We start from the raw sequence: 22,448 nt of genomic DNA on the forward strand, positions 1-22,448 counted from the left end.
TTTGGTCTTGTTGATGCACAGCAGTCTGTTCCCATGGGGACAGAATACATGCAGCTCAGTAGCAACACTGACCACAGGGAAGCTTAAATTCAACTGGAGGACACCAAAACTCAGACCTGTACCCTATCTCCAGTCCCATGTGCAGCCGGATGTTAGTCAGACTTGTGAAAGTTATTGCTCATTTTAACAGAAATAACTTGAAATCACATTTTGCTTTTCCTCTTGCAAAAAATGTTAGCAGCTCAGACGTGACAACATTTGCTATCCTCTTGCTTTTTTTTGGAAAGCATTTGGACTGTTAATGACAGTACCAGGAAATAAGTATGCAAGCCACTTAAGTAATCAGTGACTGCAAAATTATCCACTTTAATTGATTTCATGCTCTGTGCTGGAGGCTCAGTCAAGAATGGATTTTAGTCAGACTGTATAGTACTTAACATGTCACCAGGACTGCATGATCTGTACTCCAGAATACAGAGGAAGGCAAGTGATGAAATAGCAGGGCACTAATCATGATGTTCTTTGGAGATAGGAGTTGCCCAAAGGACTGAAGAGTGGCAAATGCTAACAACCCTTTTTGAAAAGGGAAAGGGAACAGTTTGGTAATTGTAGACTAATTAGCCTCACATCAACAGTAAGGAAACTGCTAGATGCCATAATAAAAGCTCATTGCTGATCCTTTAGAAAGTCATGACATAATAAGGGATTCAGTAGTTTCGAGGGCCCAGGGGTCATAGCAAGCTGTGAAACTGAATTCAATCAATCTGCTGGCTCGTAGGCTAAAAAATAACCACGAAAGCTTCCAGGTTGTTATAAAAACCCATGTGGTTCACTAATGTCTTTCAGAATGGGACATGCCACCTCCACTGAGTCTGATCTACATGTGACTAGAGTTCCACATTTGCATAGTTGACTATTAATACACTGGTATTAATAAATAGTAAGCTTCTAGGGTCACCAATATCTCAAGAACAAATAAAAAGGCATGCAAAGGATAGGTCATGTTCTTCCAATATAATAAAATTCTTTAAGGCATCTATTTCTTTCTTTATTCTTTAATAGGATGTGGGCATCGCTGGCCAGGGCAGCATTTGGTGCCCATCTTGAATTGTCCTTGAACTGAGTGGCTTGCTAGGCCATTTCAGAGGGCATTTAAAAGTCAACCACATTGCTGTGGTTCTGGAGTCACATGTAGGCCAGGCCAAGTAAAGATGGCAGATTTCCTTACTTAAAGAATATTAGTGAACCATATTGAGCATATAGATAAAAGAAATAGACTGGGCATAGACTCAAAAAACATTTGATCAAGTAACCTGTTTCTTTTTATTTGTTTCTGGGATGTCAGTGTTACTGGCAAGCCCAGCATTTATTGCTCATCCTTAACTGCCCTCGAGGTGATGGCGTGCTGCCTTCTTTAATCACTGCTGTCCATATGATGTAGGCACACCTTCAGTGCTGTTAGGAAGGGAATTCCAGGATTTTGATCCAATAACAGTGAAGGAACAGCGTATAGTTCCAGGTCATAATGGTGTGTGACTTGGATGGGAATTTACAGGTGGTGATTTTATCATGCATTTGTTGTCCCTGTTCTGCTAAGTGATCGAGGTTGCAGGTTTGGAAGCTGCTGTTGAAGGAGTCTTGGTTATTTGCTGCAATGCATCTAGTAGATGGTACACACAGCTGCCACTGTGTGTAGTAGTGGAGGGAGTGAATGTTTAAGGAGATGGATGGGGCGATGGTCAAGCAGGCTGCTTTGTCCTGGATGTGGTCAAGCTTCTTGAGTGTTGTTGGAACTGCACTCATCCAGGCAAGTGGAGAGTATTCCATCACACTCCTGAATTGTACCTTGTAGATGGTGGACAGGCTTAGAAGAGTTAGGAGATAAGTTACTCACTGCAGAATTCCTAGCTTCTGACCTACTCCTGTATCCATACTATTAACGTGGCTGGTCCAGTTAAGTTTCTGGCCAATGATGACCCCAGGATGTTGATAGTGGGGTGATTCAGCAATGGTAATGCCATTGAAGGTCAAAGGGACATGGTTAGATTCCCTCTCGTTGGAGATGGTCATTTTTATATTTCTATTACCTATGCTCTTACAATGTTTATGTAAACTTGTCACAGTGTAGTTACACTCTCCTGCCAGTAGAGACACAATATTTTCACTGGGTTGGGCAAGGAGTTGGTAATTAGAGTGGAACAAGTTGCTGTGGTCGCCATGACAAATGTGGATCTGGGAAAATATATTGAGTATAGTTGATGGGTAGTGTGCACCGATGTGAGATTTTTAATATAAAGATAGATATTGTTTAAAAAAAAAATCATGGTTTTTCATATGCCTCACATAAAAGTCGACCCTATTTTTTCAGGGATCAAAGCCCAAAAATTTCAGAAGCAGAGCATAATCTCTACAATCACATCAAAAAACGCAATTCATTATTCATGGAAGTATTTCCTCCCATTCCTACTTGTCAATTAAGGCAGGAAGAATGTAGATTGATTTTGATCTTTAGGGAGGAGAAACTGACAGGTTGGAGAAGAGTAAAAAACAGCGTAAATGGAAACAGGGTGCAGGGGCCAATTTCCAGAGCAAACTTTACATAATGAAAGCCAGTCAAGGCCTAGGTTGAGGGCTAGGAGCCATTAGCGTGACATCTTCCAATAGAAAAAACTTTTCCTTTTCTTTTCCTTCCCCTGGCCCCGGAGCAGCATTGAAATCACAGGCCCAGCTGCTGCCACTATCTCTCTGGGGTATAGGGGGAGGGGGCGGGTAACAAACTCTTTAAGAGGGAGAGAGAGAGACAGAGACAGAGAAGAGTTTGAGAGCCATGTTAGGTGTGCCGGTGGGTGTGTTTTAGCAGAAAGCCCCTCAAAAATAGTAACCATGAAAGTCAACCCTTAGCTTTGTGCCTAAAATTTGGTCTCAAAAATTAGACTTTTACACAAGTATATAGAGTATGTATTTTTACAATAATTAATAAAAATTCGTTTGGCATGTTTGCTCAAAAATTGTCAGCCTTCGTTCAGTCTGCATTCTGCTGTGTGCTCTCAACGTCCTAATTAACTGCTCAATCGCATAAGGATTAGGACGCACCATAGCTATCTCCAGTGTTTCCTTATTGAAAATCCCTATGTTGCAATACTAACCAATGCTTTATGTACTGGGCCCCTCTTAAAATATTCAAAGTTTTCTTGCTGAATTTGGAATGATTTGGTACAACTGTCACAGAAGATCAATTGTGTTGAAGTTGCTAATTTTACTGCAGTTTAACTGCATTAGGACAATTAAGCAACTGTAACGTGCATTACGTTTCTTTTTGCAATTACATGTGCTTTGTTTGACAGATGAACAAATGAAAATTTTAAAAAATATTTTAAAACATTGTTTCCATACTTTCCCTAGTATAATCTTACTTGTGTGTGCAATAGTGAATATAGACTGCAAACACAAGAAACAAATCTGGTTAAATTGACACAAACCTCTGCTGACGTGTCCAGTGAGAATCCCTTGTTTCAGGTGACACAGCTTTCTAAACTGTTACTATAGCTATTCTTGTTTTGCAATTGAGGAAAGCTTTTCACCAGCCTGTTGAACTAACCTCCACCATGTGGCAGCTTTTGCAATATAACTCACCGAAAGCAATATTAAAATCGAAAGATTATAATTATTTTTTAAGATGCACATCCCAATGTCTGATTCTTCCATATGCTTTTTACCCTAACAGCATGTATAAATTGTGGTATAGGTCAAATCTAACAAATACTTTCTCCAAATTGACTGATCTTAATTCTAAACTCAACACTAAAATTCTATTAATTTGCACATGGGCAGAATGGCAGGTGGAAATACAAACCGAATGGAGAAACATCAACAGATATTTAGGGATCTAGCTACATCATTAAAAACTAGTTTTATCCGCGCAAAAGATGATCATGAAGACTAATGAAATGTGGGGGTTTCATGTCAAGAAGTACAGAATAAAAATACAGGAAAATTGGACTTTTACAGCGTATTGGTCACACCTCATTTTGAATCTTGTATTTGAAATGGAAGCATATTTATTTGGGAATTTTGAGTATTAAACTATATGGACAGAAGACAGTAGCAGAGAGATTCATTGTTATCTTTTTCCCTTGTGTTTGATCATATCTTTGCTAAAATTCACTTCCACAGACACACCTCCTTTCACTACAATCATGTTCGGCCACATGGATTCCAGTTTAAATTTGACAACTCCTGTTTCGGATTCCCCAACGCTCATAGATATCTCTGTGATATTTGGTGTTACTTTATCCACTGTTCTTAATGTTTCACAAGATTCAGCCTTCTCATTGCTTGATTTGCTGACTCATGGCCAAATACTGGAAAAGCAGAAACTTGGCATGGCTGGCTTGAAGCATTGAGGTGATGCACAGGTTATTGATATATTATATATATATAATATATAGTGTATAGAGAGAGAGGGAGGGAGGGGGAGAGAGGTTGAGGTAGGTGGTGAGGTTAAATGGAGAGGGCGGAGTTGGTAAAGGGGCAACAGGGAGAGTGTGAGTTAGATGGCGATGGAGATGGATTGGGAGACAGAGGAGGAGATGGACAGAGGGAGTGGCTTTATACATTTATGCAATCAACTATACTAATTTCCATATTGAAATAAACTAGCACTGACAATTCTCACTCTTTTATACAATATGAAAAATGTGAGCTGCCTGTCCAATGATTCTGGCAATGAGTTATTCTTTTTCTATCTCAAGTTACTGTTGGTATGAAGACCTTTTATCCGCAGTTTAGAATTTGCTCTTGCACTCTGTCTCCAAGTGATGAATCTAATTTTATTTTACAGAGTAAGTAAGCAGCAACCAGGACTATAGCAGAATAGAATGTTAATCATCTTTTAATTGTATGTAATGGGCCAAGAACCTTTCTCTGGTAGGCTAATATTTAAAGTGGAATATGTGGACTGCAATATGAAATTTTCAGTTAATGAGTGAAGCCACAATAAAATTTTATAAGCCAAATATTTTTGCTATGTCTTTTGACATAAATTTACTGCATAGATTTAAGATTGTTTGTTTCATGAGTGCCTTGGCAATCATAGATTTCTGGTCTGCAGATAAAGCTAATATGAAATTTGCATACAAAATAATATTGAGCTAATTGCTTTCCTACTGAAGCTCTCCATTATAAACACGACAGATAGGCTTGACATTGATTATAACAGTACTTTCAAGGAACCACAGTGATGAAATTAAAAGCAAAAAACTTCAGATGAAGAACACAGTGGTTTGTTTGGGCCTGAAATTTTACAATTGAAACCACTCCTCAATATACCCTCCCTCCAGAATATACTGGCCCAAAATTTCCTGCAGACTTGTGTCATCTACACACCGTGTTTGTTTTACACTGTGGAAGCCTTGAGAAATGAGAATAATTAGGAAGTTCATTTGAAATTTGGCCTTAGGCCTCATCTGAATAATTCTGGTGAGCTGTGGCACCTGTAGGGTCTAACGAGGCAGCTCACTGTTTCTCTGGACTAGTTTGGGCCATCTGTGCTGTCAACAATATCTAATAGGTATTGCAAGGTGGAGAGCAGTGAACTGGAGGGGGCCAAATGAAAGGTGTGCTATGGAGCTAGAAGGAGCAGGTATACTTTTCCTGGCTTTACAATAAGGCAAGTTAAAAAGAACAGAAACATACCTTTATGTGATGTCCTCCAGCGGGCCCTTTAAGGACCATTGATTAAGCCGCAGGAAGAACTGAAAACTGCAATGTCAGTTCATTCAGTTTCTCACTAATTTTGGGGGAAGGCCTTAAGCAAGTGTAAGGCCCCTCATTATCATACACAAGGAGCCCTAGACAGAATTAACTTGTATTTATGTAAAACTTTTATGCCCTCAGGACATCTCAAAATACTTTACAGCCAATTAAGTACTTTTGAAATATAGTCTCCGTTGTAATGTTGGAAAGGTGGCCACCAGGATTGCATAAGTATTGCCACAAGGCTCCAATCTGGAATTTTTTGCCCTGTTTCGTGCTGAAGATTGGCGTGAAACAAGATCCAATTTCACTTCATTGGCTTAATCTGAGATTTTGTTTAGGTATCTTAATTTACTCATGCAATTTTCTAAATAAGAGAGGAAATTTCCAGTTTAAAATATTCCTGAAAACCGAATACGGCAGCTGCGAGTGTTCATAACTCAATCTTTTGCAAGTGATCATGTTCAGCATAGTGAAAGGATTTGAAATTCAGGATTCAATGACTCACAATTGATGCAGATGGGGTAAAGCCACTGACAGTGCCACTTCTGAGTTTCCTGATCACCCTCATCCATCTTCACTTGTGAGTAATATTACTTGAAATCTACTGGTACTTTTAAAAAAAACTTCAAAAGCTTCAAGCAATTAAGGCTCTTTGTAAGAATTTTGATAGTTGTAAAATAGGGTACAGTAACTTAAATCTTCAAGGGCTATATGTTAGCATGTTCTTGTGTCATAATTAGAGTGCAACAAGGTGTTTCTGGTATCAAACCCATTTTCATATTTACATGTTTTAATCTGGAAACTAATTGTACATTTTTATGTTAAGGGCAATACAGCATTTACATATAACAACACCATTAATATAACAAAAGAAAATTATTCTTATATACTCATATTAGAATAAACAAGACTGGTCATCATTATTCTGTAACAAGAAATCAAAGGCCCTAGCCATTCATTTGATCTCACACCTATGGAAATACAGAAATTAGTCACTTTAATTTGATTGACCAATACACTTTGGTGTGGACTAATATTACCTTTTGTCTTTCGAGGCCAAATGGTCTAACTGATCCCTCCACACAATATCCTTTTCTGTCTTGTTGAAGAACATCAATCGGATTTTCCTGAAAAAAAAACAAAAGCACCAATACAAAATTTACCTTGTACATATTATTCTATTCAGCATTTTACAAAAGGTTGTTGGATCAAGAAATAGCTTTAACATCTAAAAGAATGGTTTAATTAGTCTGTTATGGACAGGAGGGGGCATAATTTAGAACAGCCGTGATTTCTCCTCTTGCTACCTATCTATAAACAAAGGTGTTTTTGATTTCCCCCTTTTATAGGTGTTGGCATAAGTTCCCCAACCCTTTGGTTTGGAGTGATCCCATCCTATATTAATAACCCCACAGCGAACTTGAAATAAAGAAAATAAGAGGGTTGGATTATTTTACATACATATACACAAAAACGAGGGAAAAGGGTATCGCAATGTACATTTTGCATGCATACAATGAAAGAGGGATAAGGGAAAGAAAGGGGTTCAGGGCAGAGACCACGATAAAAATAAGAATTATAGTTTCATGTGAGTCCAGAGTCCAGTAAGTCACTGCCCAATGAAGATTCTTTCAGGTGGCTTTGTTTGGCAGAATTCCTGGTCTTGGTCCTAGGAACTCAGTTGCAGGTTGAATCGGTTGAAGATGCAACAAAGTATTCTTGTATCTGGAAATTAGTTCACTCTGTAGGAGAAATACAGGGTTCTTTCTGGAAGGCAGACTTGGAGAGAGATGGAGGTCAAAGGCAGGCGGCTAACCTGGAGTCTGGTTCTCTTCAGAGGTTAAACCGCAACTGAACATAAAATTCAAAAGTTGTATAATCAAAGGAATTCAAACAGCTCAAGTCTTGGTCATGTGACATGGTGGTTTCGGGTCGAGCTATTCAGCTAACGAGGCATCTTGTTAAAACCCATTGTAGAACCATTATCACAATATTGCAGATGAGGAGTCAGTCACAAGTCACTTTGTCCATAGCTGGCTGGTACAAACGTCTCATCTGCTAATCCATTGTGTTGGCTTGGCTTGAATATTTGTACAATGCAAGGAGTGTTACATCCCAGGGATTTGATGTGTTATCTTTTGTCCATGTTTAAACTGCTCAGAAACATCCAGAACTACCATCATGTGGTCAGTGGCAGCCATTTTATCAGTCCAGCCATTTGTCCAGTTAAAAAAAAAAATTTTTGAAAGTAGCCAGGCTGACTTAGATATATATATGTTCCTTCCCGTCTACCTGATGAGATAAATGACAGCCCACTGGAGGATGCAATATTCTATAAGGCAATTTGTAGTTTCTCTTTTCCCCCTGATTCCCACTGACCCCAGTCTTGCTCGGGTTCCTTGATGCTCACTCGCTCAAATGCTGCCTTGATGTCAAGGGCAGTCACTCTCACCTCACTTTTAAGTGAAATAGTGTTCAACTCAGTAATTTAGATTTAACAACCATTTAGTAATAAAATTATTCTAGAATATCGGGGGAGGATGGACATGGAAATTTTAAAATAGCTGTCTGACTGCATTGCACCATAGGGAAACACTTCGAAATATCAGAGTCATCTCCATAATATTTCTAATATGGTAAAACCCATCTCTGGCAACTGCATATAGGGGTTGCTAGAACTTATTTTAAAATTCCAACATAGATGAACCTCTTATATACCTATCATATGGTCTTTTCAGATATTACAGAGATGATTGACCAGTTACTTCCATTAATTCATTATGTCGCAAAATGGTAATTGAGCATAATGGGGGTTTTGGCTTCAGTGTCATTCCTTTGACCTACCATACAAATACCAGCCTGTTAATGTTATCCCTGTGAGATTAGCACTTGAACATATTGGAAAAAATCTGTAGCTGGGCAAGATTGTGCTGCAAACATTGGCCATAACTTCTTGCTCCAGGGCGTCGTATTGGTGGTTGGGGGGGATACCCCAAAGATTGGGAAACGCCCTTCCTGGAGGTGCACAGGTAAGGTTGGCATGGCAATTGCCCAAGAAGTGCAAGCCTCCCCTGGGCAACTGCCCTGCACTGGGAACTATCCGAAAATGTGATTTAAATCACAGACTTCAGATGGTTCCGACTGTGTCACATCAATAGTTACCCAGAAAAAAATGAGAAGAACTAAAACTACTTCTAACTTCCGGGTAACTATTGCACAGACCTCCACCAAACCCCCACAGGACTTCCCCCACACCCTGACCCCTCTAGGAGACCCTCTACACCCCCCAACTACACTCCCATAAGGCTTCCACCACCCCCAAGGGATTACACCCCCTGAAGGAACCTCCACAACCCAGAGTATTCCACCCACCCTCACGGGTACTCTTTCCAACCCCCCCAAGACAGGCTAGACTCTCACCCCCACCTCCTTACCCACTCACCAGGCCCTGGCTTGACCCCCACGCGAGGCCTGACCCGACCCCACCCCCAACCTCCGTGACCCAACCCAACCTGCCCATCTCCCCACCGCTTCTGAAGCCCAACCCGACCCGAACCTCCACCAATCCTACCCACTTACCTTGTACACTTAACTTGTCAAAGACCTTTAAACTTACCTGGTTTATGGTAGCTAGTGCCGTAAAAAAGGGATGGGGTTTACTTAGCTTCGACTCTACAGCTCTTCGGATGCAAGGCCCTGGGGACATGCTGCACTGTCCAGATCTCACCTGGCCTGAGTCTGAACGTCGGGTGAGATTGGATCGCCTGGACTTTAAGTTAAGAACCTTTGAGTGGAGTGGCAATCTGATTCAATTGCTACTCCATCGGAAATTATGGGCCAATGAGTTTTAAAAAACATTGTTCCTAGCATAGGTCAAATCTTCATTAAAATTCTGAAATAAAACAGGGTCTGGTGAACAGTCACTTCCCTCAAATGTTAACCCTACCCTCCTCTCTGAAGGTATACTGCATGTCCTGCTGACTGTTTCCAGCACTATATGGTGTGTTAGATTTTCAGCATTTGCAATATTTTGCTTTTTGTTTTTTTTTCTAATTTTTCTTTTATACTCTGCCTCTTCTTAGAGGAGCAGGAATAAATTACATGTCAGCTGCTGTATCACTTCAGGCAATACGCAGTGGGATGGAAAGAAAATTGCTGGGTGTTGGTAAGATTAAGTATTTATTATCGAAAACTTGAATTTTTATTATTTTCAATGATCTAAACTAAAATTAATTAAAATATTGACAGTAACTAAGATGAGGCCACTTTTAATTCAATATTACATTTATATATGACATTAAGTCTTCTGCCAGTGTGCACTTTCTGTCTGCACCACTTGATCTCCAACTGGCATATTTCTTCCAACCACTTGTTCCATTATAAAATCCTATATCCACATTTATAATCAGGTTATGTGAAATTATCACATCTGTTAGGGGGAAGAAAGTAAGTGAGAATTTATGGTAAGGGAGAATTCATTATAAGGGAATGAATTACTTAGATTAAAATCTACAATCAGCCAGTGCCTGCAAGTACATAAACAGTTTAAAACCACCACATGAACTTTGTACACCTGCAGGGCTTGCGATCATCAGCAAGGTCCTGGGTGCCAGACTGAACATGAAGGAATTAAAAATAAGACAGATTGGGTGTCCTGAGAGTCAGACTGGAGACTTAGTTTGGAAAACTAAGATTAAGTGTGCTCTTCAACATAGGGGAAGGACAGATAGTCCCAGCTTAAATAGGAGGGAGAGTCTCTGCCTGGGTGAAAAGTGGGAAGTACCTGATGCGAGAGATGCACGTGATCAGTAAAGTATAAACATGCTGAACACTTGTAATTTAGCAGAGTGCTATCTCAAGCTGCCTTGACATGGTTCTCTCCTTGCAATTGCTCGAATAAACGATCGTGACCTGTACCTGAGCCTCCTGTGGTCCGTTTGTCAAAGATACGACAACACATCCATGACATTACTGGTAGGAATGAATGAAAACCACACTGTCCTTACAGAAACAAAATTCTGTCTTCACACTGAGGGCATCCTTCATTAACAGCAGGTCAAGTCAAAGTGCTGCAGTAAGCTGCATTCAGTCAAAATGGTGGTGGGCAAATAAACAGCTAACTTGAGGTGGAGGCTCCATTAACATTCCCATCCTCAATAATGGTGGAGTCCAGCTCATCAGTGCAAAAGAGAAGGCTGAAGCAGTTGCAACTACCTTCAGCCATAAATACTGAGTGGATGAACTATCTCAGCCTCCCCCTGAGATCCCTACCCAGCCAAATCGATACATTGCACGTGATTACCATCTCTAAACACCCCCCAAAACCCTGGCCATCAACAGCTGGGGTTGCCACAGACTAAAAACTTAACCGGACTAGTCACATAAATACTGTGGCTACAAAAGCAGGTCAGGAATGGGAATACTGCAGCGAGTAACTCAACTCCTGACTCCCTAAAGCCTGTACACCATTTACGAGGCACATTTGCCAGGCTGAGTGTGGCTCTAACAGTACTGAAGAAACTTGCCCTCATCCAGAACAAAGCCAGCTGCTTGATTGGCACCCTCATCCACCACTTCAAGCATTCCATCACTAGTGCACAGAGGCAGCAGTGTGTACCATCTACAAACACACTGCAGCAACTTACCAAGCCCCTTGCTCCCAAACTTGCGACCTCCAATGCCTAGACGGACACAGCAGCGGGTGCATGAGAACACCACCACCTGCACGTTCCCAACCAAGTCACACACCATCCTAACTTGGAACTATATGCCATTCCTTCAATGTCGCTGGATCAAAATCCTAGAGCTGCCTATCTAATAGCACTGAGTGTACATTTACCGCATGTAGCAGTTCAAGAAGGCTGCTCCCCACCACTTTGTCAAGCGCAGTTAGAGACGGGCAATAAATACTGGCTTTGCCAGTGACATCCACATCCTATTGATAAATTTAAAAAAAAAAAAAATTCTTACAGCCTGCAACCCGTGACTCCATTTGCTCAGTCCCAATGCTCGGCTGCTCCCCGACCAGGTTGTGAGATCTGTAGGCTTATATACTTCGAGTTCTTGTAGTTACTTCATTACTGCTGGGTCCCCTGAACCCGTTCCTGGCATTTAATGTCTTTGATATGCTGCTTTGTTCACAGTGAGTTTTCTATCAGGCTGGTAGGTGCTTTGGTTGCTCATTCTTGAACATCACCATTAATTCCTACACCCCTTGCCTGCTGACTGACCTGCAGAACTCTTTAAAAAAAAAAAAATTATGACGTTTTTAAACTTTTATATCCAAGCACAATATTCCCTAAAGCAGCTTCTAATTAGTTACTGAAAATTACCTTGTTCAATACAGAACTGTGAGCCCTTGCTTCAGGCACCCAAAACTGTCATGCCTGGATTTTTTTTAATTCATTCACGGGATGTGAGCTTCACTGGCTGGGCCAGCATTTATTGCCTATCCCTAGTTGCCCTTGAGAAGGTGGTGGTGAGCTGCCTTCTTGAACCGCTGCAGTCCATGTGGTGTAGGTACACCCACAATGCTGTTAGGAAGGGAGTTCCAGGATTTTGACCCAGCGACAGTGAAGGAACAGCGATATAGTTCCAAGTCAGGGTGGTGAGTGACTTGGAGAGGAACTTCCAGGTGGTGGTGTTCCCATCGATCTGCCGCCCTTGTCCTTCTAGATGGTAGTGGTCATGGGTTTGGAAGGTGCTGTTGAAGAAGCCTTGGTGAATTCCTGCAGTGCATCTTGTAGATGGCACACACTGCTGCTACTGTGTGTCGGTGGTGGAGGGAGTGAATGTTTGTGGATGTGGTGCCAATCAAGCGGACTGTTTTGTCCTAGATAGTGTCAAGCTTCTCGAGTGTTGTGGGAGCTGCACTCACTCAGGCAAGCGGGGAGTACTCCATCACAATCCTGACTTGTGCCTTGTAGATGATGGACAGGCTTTGGGGAGTCAGGAGGTGAGTTACTTGTCGCACGATTCCTAGCCTCTGACCTGCTCTTGTAGCTACAGTATTTACATGGCTAGCCCAGTTCAGTTTCTGGTCAATGACAATCCCCAGGATGTTGATAGTGGGGGATTCAGCAGTGGTAACGCCATTGAACATCAAAGGGTGATGGTTGGATTCTCTCTTGTTGGAGATGGTCATTGCCTGACACTTGTGTGGCGCGAATGTTACTTGTCACTTGTCAGCCCAAGCCTGAATATTGTCCAGGTCTTAGGACCATTCTGATGTAGAGTCATACGGACTCGAAACGTTAACTCTCTCTTCCTTTCCACAGAAGCTGTCAGACCTGCTGAGATTTTCCAGCAATTTTTGTTATTATCCAGGTCTTGTTGCATTTGGACAGGGACTGCTTCAGTGTCTGAGGAGTCACGAATGGTGCTGAACATTGTGCAATCATCAGCGAACATTCCCACTTCTGACCTTATAATGGAAGGTCATTGACGAAGCAGCCGAAGATGGCTGGGCCGAAGACATTACCCTGAGGAGCTCCTGCAATGATGTCCTGGAGCTGAGATGACTGACCTCCAACAACCACAACCATCTTCCTTTGTGCTAGGTATGCCTGGATGACTTTCTTGCCTCCTAATAAGAATCCCAGAAGAAAAAGAAGGAACAAAGACACAGAAAAGAAAAATATAAGAGAGAAGCAAAAGCCAAGCCGATGAAATAGAAGTGATATAGAGATGTAGGGAGAGAGTGACCAAGCGAACAAAATAAAAGCAAGTGAGAAAGAAAATGAGAGTAGAAATCTAAAAGTAACAGAGTCCTTCTGTTCTCCATTGTTTAGGACATGCTGTCATCACATTCTTCAGGAATATGGTGATAAACATTTCAACACTGTGCTAGTTTCAGCTTCCTCTCTGCAACACCATGGTAGATGGCCTCAATCTTCCAGTCTCCGGATTGTCCGAGGCCGGACTTATGATCGAAAACGTGTTTTGGAAACCTGCGCAAGTCCTGATATGCTGACCTTCATAGGAATTGCCTGCGATGTTTGAATATCCATTGGGCAATTCCCTTGCTCCCCGGGGCCCTCTGCAAATGTCTCCGACTCTGAGCGAGAATTGGAGACTTCGGTCAGTTCAGTGGTACTTACTAAAACCTAGTCTAACACCTGAATAACTCCACAACTGATCTCCCAATGACTTATATTGGCCCCAGACTTCCCCCTCAATCTCCCCCGACTACCAGCACTGACTACACCCACTGACCACACCTGACTACCCGTCCCTACTACTCTATTCCTCAAACGACCTATCACCACTGCACCCACCCCCCTCAACCACCAATCTGACCTGACTACCCCACCCACTCGGCTACCTCCCTGACTTGACCTGACTAGCCCCGACCCGACGACCCATCCCGAGCCACTTACCCCCTCACCCACCTGCCACCTGACTCATCTGCCATCCTCTCACCCATTTATCTCACCCACCAATACATTGACCAACATACATCCATTCACTAACATTCAAACAGGGCATTTAAACTTCCATACAGCAGCTAGTGCTGTAAAAATGGGGCGTGTCCCGTCTTCCCCCCTCACCACCACCCTCACTCTAACTCTATAGCGCTGAGATGGAGTTCCCCAAGGGACGCTGCACTCCGCATTTCCGGGAAATCTAAACTCGGAAGATCTGGCAAAGCAGCGTCAAGGCGGGGGAAAGTTCGAGCAGCGGGGCAATCCGATGATGACTGCCACTCTTTGGAAGATCCAGGCCGCTGGATTTTAACCTCACATCGTATTGGACACAGGTTGTGTTGAATAAAATGAAACACATAAAAACAGGATTCTGAAAACGATTAGAGCTTAACGTAAAGAGTCAGAAATCAAACTGATCAAACTCACCTGAAAGAGGAAATTTTCAAGCTGAAGTTTATAAGTTTGATCATTGGAGTGAAGCCTGTACCAGCGGCCAATAGGATGAGCTCAGTTATTCCTTTAAGTTGCGAGTGTTTGAAGTTGCCTGCTGGGCTACTCATGGATACACAGTCTCCTTTAGATAAAATAAACAACAAATTCATGAGGAAAAAGCATTACCTAGGCATGATATTGTTGGTTATTTCAAAACTAACAAATCCCTTCCTTTTAAAGTGCAGTTGTCGCATTACTAAAGAAAATTGTAATTAATCTCTATTAAAAGTTTAATCACAGGTAATTTTGATTTAGTCACACAAAAGTTGATATAATTGCTGCATCTACCTCATGTTTGTTTTATTCCCAGTGCTATTGTTATATGGAATTTTACACAAAAACCCAAACTAAACTGTGAGCACTTCTGTGATACCAGGGCCTGGGTTTTGCCATCAGCAGTGGGAATTGGGTGGGGGGGGGCAATGATTCCACCTCACGACCCCGCCTTCGATGCCAGGCTGCTGGGAAAATCAGCCTTCACTTTGTGCCGGAGACAGGTCTGTCATCTTAATTGGTGGACCCAAGAGGGGAACTGAGGTGGGATGGCCCCAGGAGGCTATCCTGGCCACCATTTTTCAAGAATTCTGACAATCCCTTATAGCAGAGGCGGTGGCATAGTGGTATTGTCACTGGACTAGTATTCCAGGTCCAAAACCCACCACAGCAGATGGTGAAATTTGAATTCAATAAAATCCCGGAATTAAAAGTTTGATGATGACCAAGAAACCATTGCTAAAAACTCATCTGGTTCACTCTTGTCCTATAGGGAAGGAAATCCTTACCTGGTCTATGGGCATTTAAGCACAGCAATACGGTTGATTTTTAAATGCCCTCTGAACAAGTGCAATTAGGGATGGCCAATAAATGATGGCCTAGCCAGTGACACCCACATCCCATGAATGCATAATAAAAAAAATGCCAAAACAGGTCTAAGCCTCAGTTGCTGACACTTAAAAAATCAGATATGTAGTCCTGGGCTCTCTGAGAGAGAGGGAGCCCACCATGACCAGTACCATCTAGAAGGACAAGGGCAGCAGACACATGGGAACACCCCTGCCTGGAAGTTCCCCTCCAAGCCACTCACCATCCTGGCTTGGAAATATATCGTTGTTCCTTCACTGTTGCTGGGTCAAAATCCTGAAACTCCATCCCTAACAGCACTATGGTGTGTACCTACACCACATAGACTGCAGCAGTTCAGGAAGGCAGCTCACCACCACCTTTGAGGGCAATTAGGGATGGAGAATAAATGCTGGCCCAGCCAGCGACGCTCAAGTCTCATGAATGGATTAAAAAAACTCCAAAGATTCACAATCCTCGGAGTGAAAAAAAACTTCTCCTCATCTCAGTCCCAAATGGCCGACTCCCCATTCTAAGACTGTGACCCTGTGTTCCCAACTCCCCAACCAGGGTAAACGCATTTGCAGCATCCATTCTTCAACCCCGCTAAGAACTCCGTATGCTCATTTAGATAATCTTCCATTTTTCCAAACTCCAAGGAATACAGGCCGAGTTCACCCAATCTCCTCACTAGGGATAATAACCCCATTGCAGAAACCAGTCCAGTGAACCTTCACTGAACCCATTCCAGGGCAAGCACCAGCACCCCGAGGGAAGGAGATTAAAACCACACAAAGTAGTTCAGCTGTGACCCCACCAAAGCTCTGCATAATTGCAGCAAGATCTCTCCACTGTCACATTCCAACCCCTTTGCAACAAAAACCAACACACCATTTGTCCTCTAAACTGCCCGCTGTATCCATATGTCAATCCTTTGTGCCCCGTGCACAAGGACACCCAGGCCCCTCCAAATGCAAACATTTCTGAGTCTCCTAGCACCCAAAAAAATGCTCTGCTTTTTCACTTTTCCGACCAAAATGGACACCTCACACGCCACCACACTGTCATCCATATGCCATTCCCCTGTTCACGTTCCTCCGCTGCGTCCCCTCGTCCTCCCCCCACTCCCCCCCCAAACTCGGCATCGTCAGCAAATGTCGGCACACCACACACAGTCCCCCTATCCAAGTCATTAATATAGACTGTAAATAGCTGAGGCCCAAGAACCAATCCCTATGGCACACCGCTGGCCACAGCCCACTAATCTGAAAATATCCTGCCCACTCCCATGTTCTGCTCTCTGGCCATCAACTAAACCTTAATCATGTCAATACAACAGGCCTAATCCTATGAATCCCAACTTTGTGTGACAACCTCTTGTGTGGCACCCCATTGAATGCTCCTTGAAAATCCAAATACACTACATCCACAGTAAACCCCTAATCCATCCCACTAGCCACTCCAACAGTGGCTAAACACAAGACTTTGTCAAACACAAATTTCTCTTTCATAATTATGTGTTGGCTCTGCTTAATCACATCATGATTTTCTAACTGGCACTGTTCCCCTTCTTCCCTCCTCCTCCCCTCAAAAACAACAGGACCATGTTTGCCACCCTCCAATCTCCAGGAACTGCTCCAAAGAATCCTGGAAGATCAAAACCAATGTAGTCAAAAACTTAGGATGCAGGTCAGAGGATGGATGCCAATCAGTCCCATCAATCTCCCCAGGACCAACTCTCCACCCATACAGATCTCTTCAAGTTCCTGATCCTTGCCAGACACCCGGCTTCCCTGTCACCTCCCCACCACAATTCCATCTGTCCCCACCTCCGATGGTCCCACATTCATCACCACCAATCGTTGTTAGTTAAGGATGAAATCAGTGCAATAGTGAGAAAGGGTATTGGCTCAGAGAATCTAGATGTAGAACCACTCTGGGTGGAGCAAAGTAGCAACAAGGGGCAGAAAACATTAGTAGGAGTTGTCCATAGGCCTCCAAACAGTAGTGGTAAGGTAGGGGGCAGCACTAAACAGGAAATTAGAGATGCATGTAACAAAGGTGCTATAGTAATCATGGGTGACTTTAATCTACATAAAGGCTGGGTAAACCAAATTAGCAATAATACTGTGGCGGATGAATTTCTTGAGTGCGTACGAGATGTTTCAGTTTTTTTTAGACCAGCACATTGAGGAACCAACTAGGGAACAAGCTATGCAAGATTTGGTGTTGAGCCATGAGAAGGGGTTGATTAATAATCTTGCTGTGCAGGATCCTTTAGGGAACAGTGACCATAATATGATAGAATTCTTCATTAGGATGGAAAGTGAAGTAGTCTGATCCGAAACTCAGGTCCTAAATCTAAACAAAGGAAACTATGAAGGTATGTGGTGTGAGTTGGCTAGATTGGAGAACTTCATTAAAAGGCATGACGGTAGACAGGCAATGGTGAATATTTAAGGAATGAGTGTATGCATTGCAATAGTGATATATTCCTTTCTGGTGTAAAAACACAACAGGAAAAGCAACCCATGGCTAACAAAAGAAATTAAGAGCGGTATTAGATCCAAAGAGGAATCGTATAAAGTTGCTGGAAAAAGTAGCAATCCTGAGGACTGGGAGCAGTTTAGAATTCAGCAAAGGAGGACAAAGAGATTGATTAAGAGGGGAAAATAGAGTATGAGGGTAAACTTGTAAGGGACATAAAAGCAGACTTCCATACAAGTTTGAAAAAAGAAAAAGATTAGTGAAGACAAATGTGGGTCGCTTACAGTCTGAAATGGGGGAATTCATAACAGAGAACAAGGAAATGGCAGGGAAATTAAACAACTACTTTAGTTCTGTCTTCACGGAGAAAGAAAAATTAACTTCCCAGAAATACTAAGGAGCCAAGGGTCGAGTGAGAATGAGGAATTGAAGGAAATTAGTGTTACTAAAACAATAGTGCTGGAGAATTTAATGGGACTGAAAGCTGATAGATCCCCAGGGCCAATAATCTACATCCCAGGGTATTAAAAGAGGTGGCTATTGAAATAATGGATGAGTTGGTTGTCATCTTCTGAAATTCTGTAGATTCTGGAACAGTCCCAGCAGATTGGAAGATGGCAAATATAATCCCAGTATTTAAAAAAGGAGTGAGGGAGAAAATAGAGAATTACAGATCAGTTAGCTTAACATCAGTAGTAGGGAAAATGCTATAAAGGATGTGATAACAGGACACTTAGAAAATATCAATGGAATTAGACAAAGTCCACATGGATTTATGAAAGGGAAATCATGTTTGACAAACCTACTGGAGAATTTTGAGGATTTAACTAGCAGAATAGATAAGGGAGAACCAGTGGATGTGGTGCATTTAGATTTTCAGAAAGCTTTTGATAAAGTCCCACATAAGATGTTAGTGTGTAAAATTAAAGCACATGGGATTGGAGGTAATATATTGGCATGGTTTGAAAATTAGTTAGCAGAGAGGAAACAGAGTAGGAATAAATGGGTCTTTTTTGGAGTGGCAGGCGGTGACTCGTGGGGTACAGCAGGGATCAGTGCTTGGGCCCCAGCTATTCGCAATATATATCAATGATTTGGATGAGGGGACCAAATGTAATATTTCCATGCTTGCTGACAACACAAAACTTAGTGGGAATGTGAGGGGTAAGAAGGATGCTAAGAGGCTTCAAGGCGATTTAGGCAAGTTGAGTGAGTGGGTAAATACATTGCAGGTGCAGTATAAGGTGGGTAAGTGTGAAGTTATCCACTTCAGTAGGAAAAACAGAATGGCAGAGTATTATTTAAATTGTGATAGATTGGGAAATGTTGATGTAAAAAGGGACCTGTGTATCCTTGTACGCCAATCACTGAAAACAATCATGCAGGTGCAGCAAGCAGTTAAGAAGGCAAATAGTATGTTGGCCTTTATTGCAAGAGGACTTGAGTACAGAAGCAAAGATGGCTTACTGCAGCTGTACAGGGCCTTGGTGAGATCACAACTGGAGTATTGTGTGCAATTGAAAGGATATACTTGCCATAGAGGGAGTGCAGCAAATGTTCACCAGACTGATTCCTAGGATGACAGGATTGTTGTTTGAGGAGAGATTGGGTCAACTGGGCCTGTATTCACTGGAATTTAGAAGAATGAGAAGGGATCGGATTGCAATGTATAAAATTCTGATAGGGCTGGACAGGTTGGATGCAGGATGATGTTTCCTCTGGCTGGGAAGTCTAGAACAAGGGGTCACAGACTCAGGATACAGGGTAGGCCATTTAGGACTGAGAGGAGGAGGAGAAACTTCTTCACTGAGAGGGTGGTGAGCCTGTGGAATTCTCTACCACAGAAAGCTGTGCTGACCAAGTCACTGGATATACTTAAGAAGGAAATAGATAGGTTTCTAGACTCTAAAGCCGGCAAGGGGTATGGGGAGAGACCGACAGTATGGCATAGAGATAGAGGATAAGCCATGATAATATTGAATGTTGGAGCAGGCTCGAAGAGCCGAATAACCTACCCCTGCTCCTATTTTCTATGTTTCTGTTTCCTCCTGTCCACATACACATAGAAATGTCTACAATCTGGTTCCACATCTCTTACAAGTCGACTCTTACACTATCCTCTTTCCCTCCTCATCAACTTCTCAGTCCGCCCCCTGCCCAACTCCAAAGTCCTCCCAACCCTCAGCCTCAACCATCTTTCTGGCAAAGTAACAAGTCTCTTCCTTTGATCCAACACTATCTCTCAGCTGGACAACTTCTTCATGGGGCCCCTGTGCCTCAAAGGAATATGCATCTGCTACAAACCATATATCAATTTTCCAGGTGCCAGCCACCACCTGTCCACCATCACATCCTTTAATGTACTTTCCTAGCCAACTCAGACTCCCAAATCACACAACATGTCCCACCCAGATTCAAGAGACCAGCCTTGGATCCAACCAAGTCACCTCCAAACTCAACAGAAAGCCCCACCATATCCTGGTTACTCCTTCCCAGAAGCTTCTCAACCACAAGGTCACCAATAAGCTCCTTCTCATTGCACAAGACCAGGTCCAAAATGTCCGACTCCCCAGCCGGTTCCCCAACACACTGATCCAGAAAACCACCCTGCACATACTCCACAAATTTCCTTCCACACCACCACTGCACATCTGGTTCACTCAGTGCACATGAAGACTAAAGTCTCCGAGGATCATTGCTCCACCTCTAACGCATGAGCCTCCAATTTCCCGATTCTCACACGGCCCCACACCACAACCACAGCCAGGAGGCCCATAAACAACTCCCAACCAATGCCTTCTTCCCTTTGCATTTTGCAGTTCCACTCAAACTGACTCCATGCCTCCCATGGTTTTCCAAGCCAGAATCAGGTAAAATAGTTTTATATTTTTAATTTGAAAACAAAACAGGCAGGCTTGGTGGTGTTTGAAAAACATGGTTTTGAACATTGTAGCACCCATTTTTGAAATCTGGCATGATTTCCATAACTTCTACTATTAACATAGTAAAACATTAATCACAAAAAAATTAATTTGATAATCACATATTTTAACTGCAATTAATTTACAGCCCCATTTTAAAGCATAGCATAGATTATGTATTTGCTCTTAAAGTGCATTCATAATACTGTATTATTTCAAAAAGCTGAAGACATGATAAAACAGATTTGCAATCAAAGGTTATACTGCATAAACAGAAACCAGTATGCTTTTACACAATGCACCAAAGGCAAAAAATCAGACTCACATATTATCCTAGTCTAATTTTTCCTGCAATTTTGTCTTACATAAAAGGAATTTGAAGTAAAATTGACAAAATGTTCTTGAAAATCTGACATTTCAGTCCATTACATAAATAACTGACTTTTTCACAACAGTGTTGCATTAATAGTCCAGGTCACTTGACCCTGAAACCATGCATTTCTTGTCTTTTAAGAAATAGAGACAGTTTAAGTTATATTTCTATTTGCGGGTGTTAGGAATAAGTTTTAGCTTTAATGTTTAAGTTTGGTTTGAGAGGCAGGTCCTTCCCACAGACACAGATCGAAGAAACTAGAAACAGCAATTTTTGAGTTCAGTTTTGAAGACAGCTGCCAGGCAGAGGCAGCCTAAAAGGGGACAGATAGCCAGTTCTAAGCTAAAACTGGTTAAAAGTAGCTGCCAGTCAGAGACTGGAGCAAAGGGGACAGATAGCCAATCCCAATCTAAAGAAGAAAGTCCCAAGAATCCAGGGGAGTGGAACAGGAGAAAGTCCCAAGAAGACCTTCTAGTCAAAGGAAGGGCAGGAACCTGGAAAAGGTCCTGTTAAGTGAAGTTAAGAGTGAGGGGCAGAGAAAGGCTCCAAGCTTCAAGCTCCATGTTGCAGGAAGCAGAGTCAAAGTGATATAAAGGCTTGAGAGAAACCAGAAGGTCCAAAGAGACAACTGAAGGGCTATAACTCTGTGCTATGGGCATGTGAAGCAGTGCTGTATTGTTGACAGCTGAGTTGATGAGAGAGAGTTTGTGGAAGACAGCTTGAACGCATGTGGTGACCCTGGGAGAGGAACATTGGAAGGAGAGTTTGAAACCTTGGGGCTGAACCCTTGCAGAAGGCATCTGAGAGAAAGGGTCAGTTTGGGAGAAGGTTCCGAAGTGGGTTCTTAGAGATTGGAAACCCTTGTGTGAAAGATGGAGTTCAGTGAGACTGGTTGGCTCACGGTGTAACAAGCATCTGGGGGGAGTTGAGCAGAGATCCATAGCATCTGGTGGCATCTGTCACTTGCTTTCAGAGTGTGCTGTGTCTGACCACAGGTCGCCAATTGGTTTACATGGGCTGTATAGTTACTGTGAACATTAGAGTATAAGATAGCTTTTGTGACTTATGTTATCCTTACAAATTTGTATATATCTGTAAAGGTATAGTTGTGGGTGAAGGAGTATTGTAATATAGTTCATCTTTTCTTGTTTA

The 22,448-nt window shown here is 42.3% G+C and overlaps 1 protein-coding gene across 2 annotated transcripts in view; it reads right to left on the reverse strand.

Annotated features, from left to right (window-relative positions):
* cyb5r4 (cytochrome b5 reductase 4) overlaps window positions 1-22,448 on the reverse strand; it is a 117,453-nt gene that overhangs the window by 18,358 nt on the left and 76,647 nt on the right. For both annotated transcript variants that reach the window (XM_078542486.1, XM_078542485.1), the window contains exons 13-14: window positions 14,610-14,757; window positions 6,798-6,884 (exon numbers count right to left, since the gene is read on the reverse strand). In XM_078542486.1, the coding sequence (XP_078398612.1) occupies window positions 6,798-6,884; window positions 14,610-14,757 (235 nt within the window). The remainder of the gene's footprint in view (window positions 1-6,797; window positions 6,885-14,609; window positions 14,758-22,448) is intronic.

The sequence above is a fragment of the Cetorhinus maximus genome, chromosome 5 (genome assembly GCF_964194155.1).
Source record: "Cetorhinus maximus chromosome 5, sCetMax3.hap1.1, whole genome shotgun sequence".
NCBI lineage: Eukaryota > Metazoa > Chordata > Chondrichthyes > Lamniformes > Cetorhinidae > Cetorhinus > Cetorhinus maximus.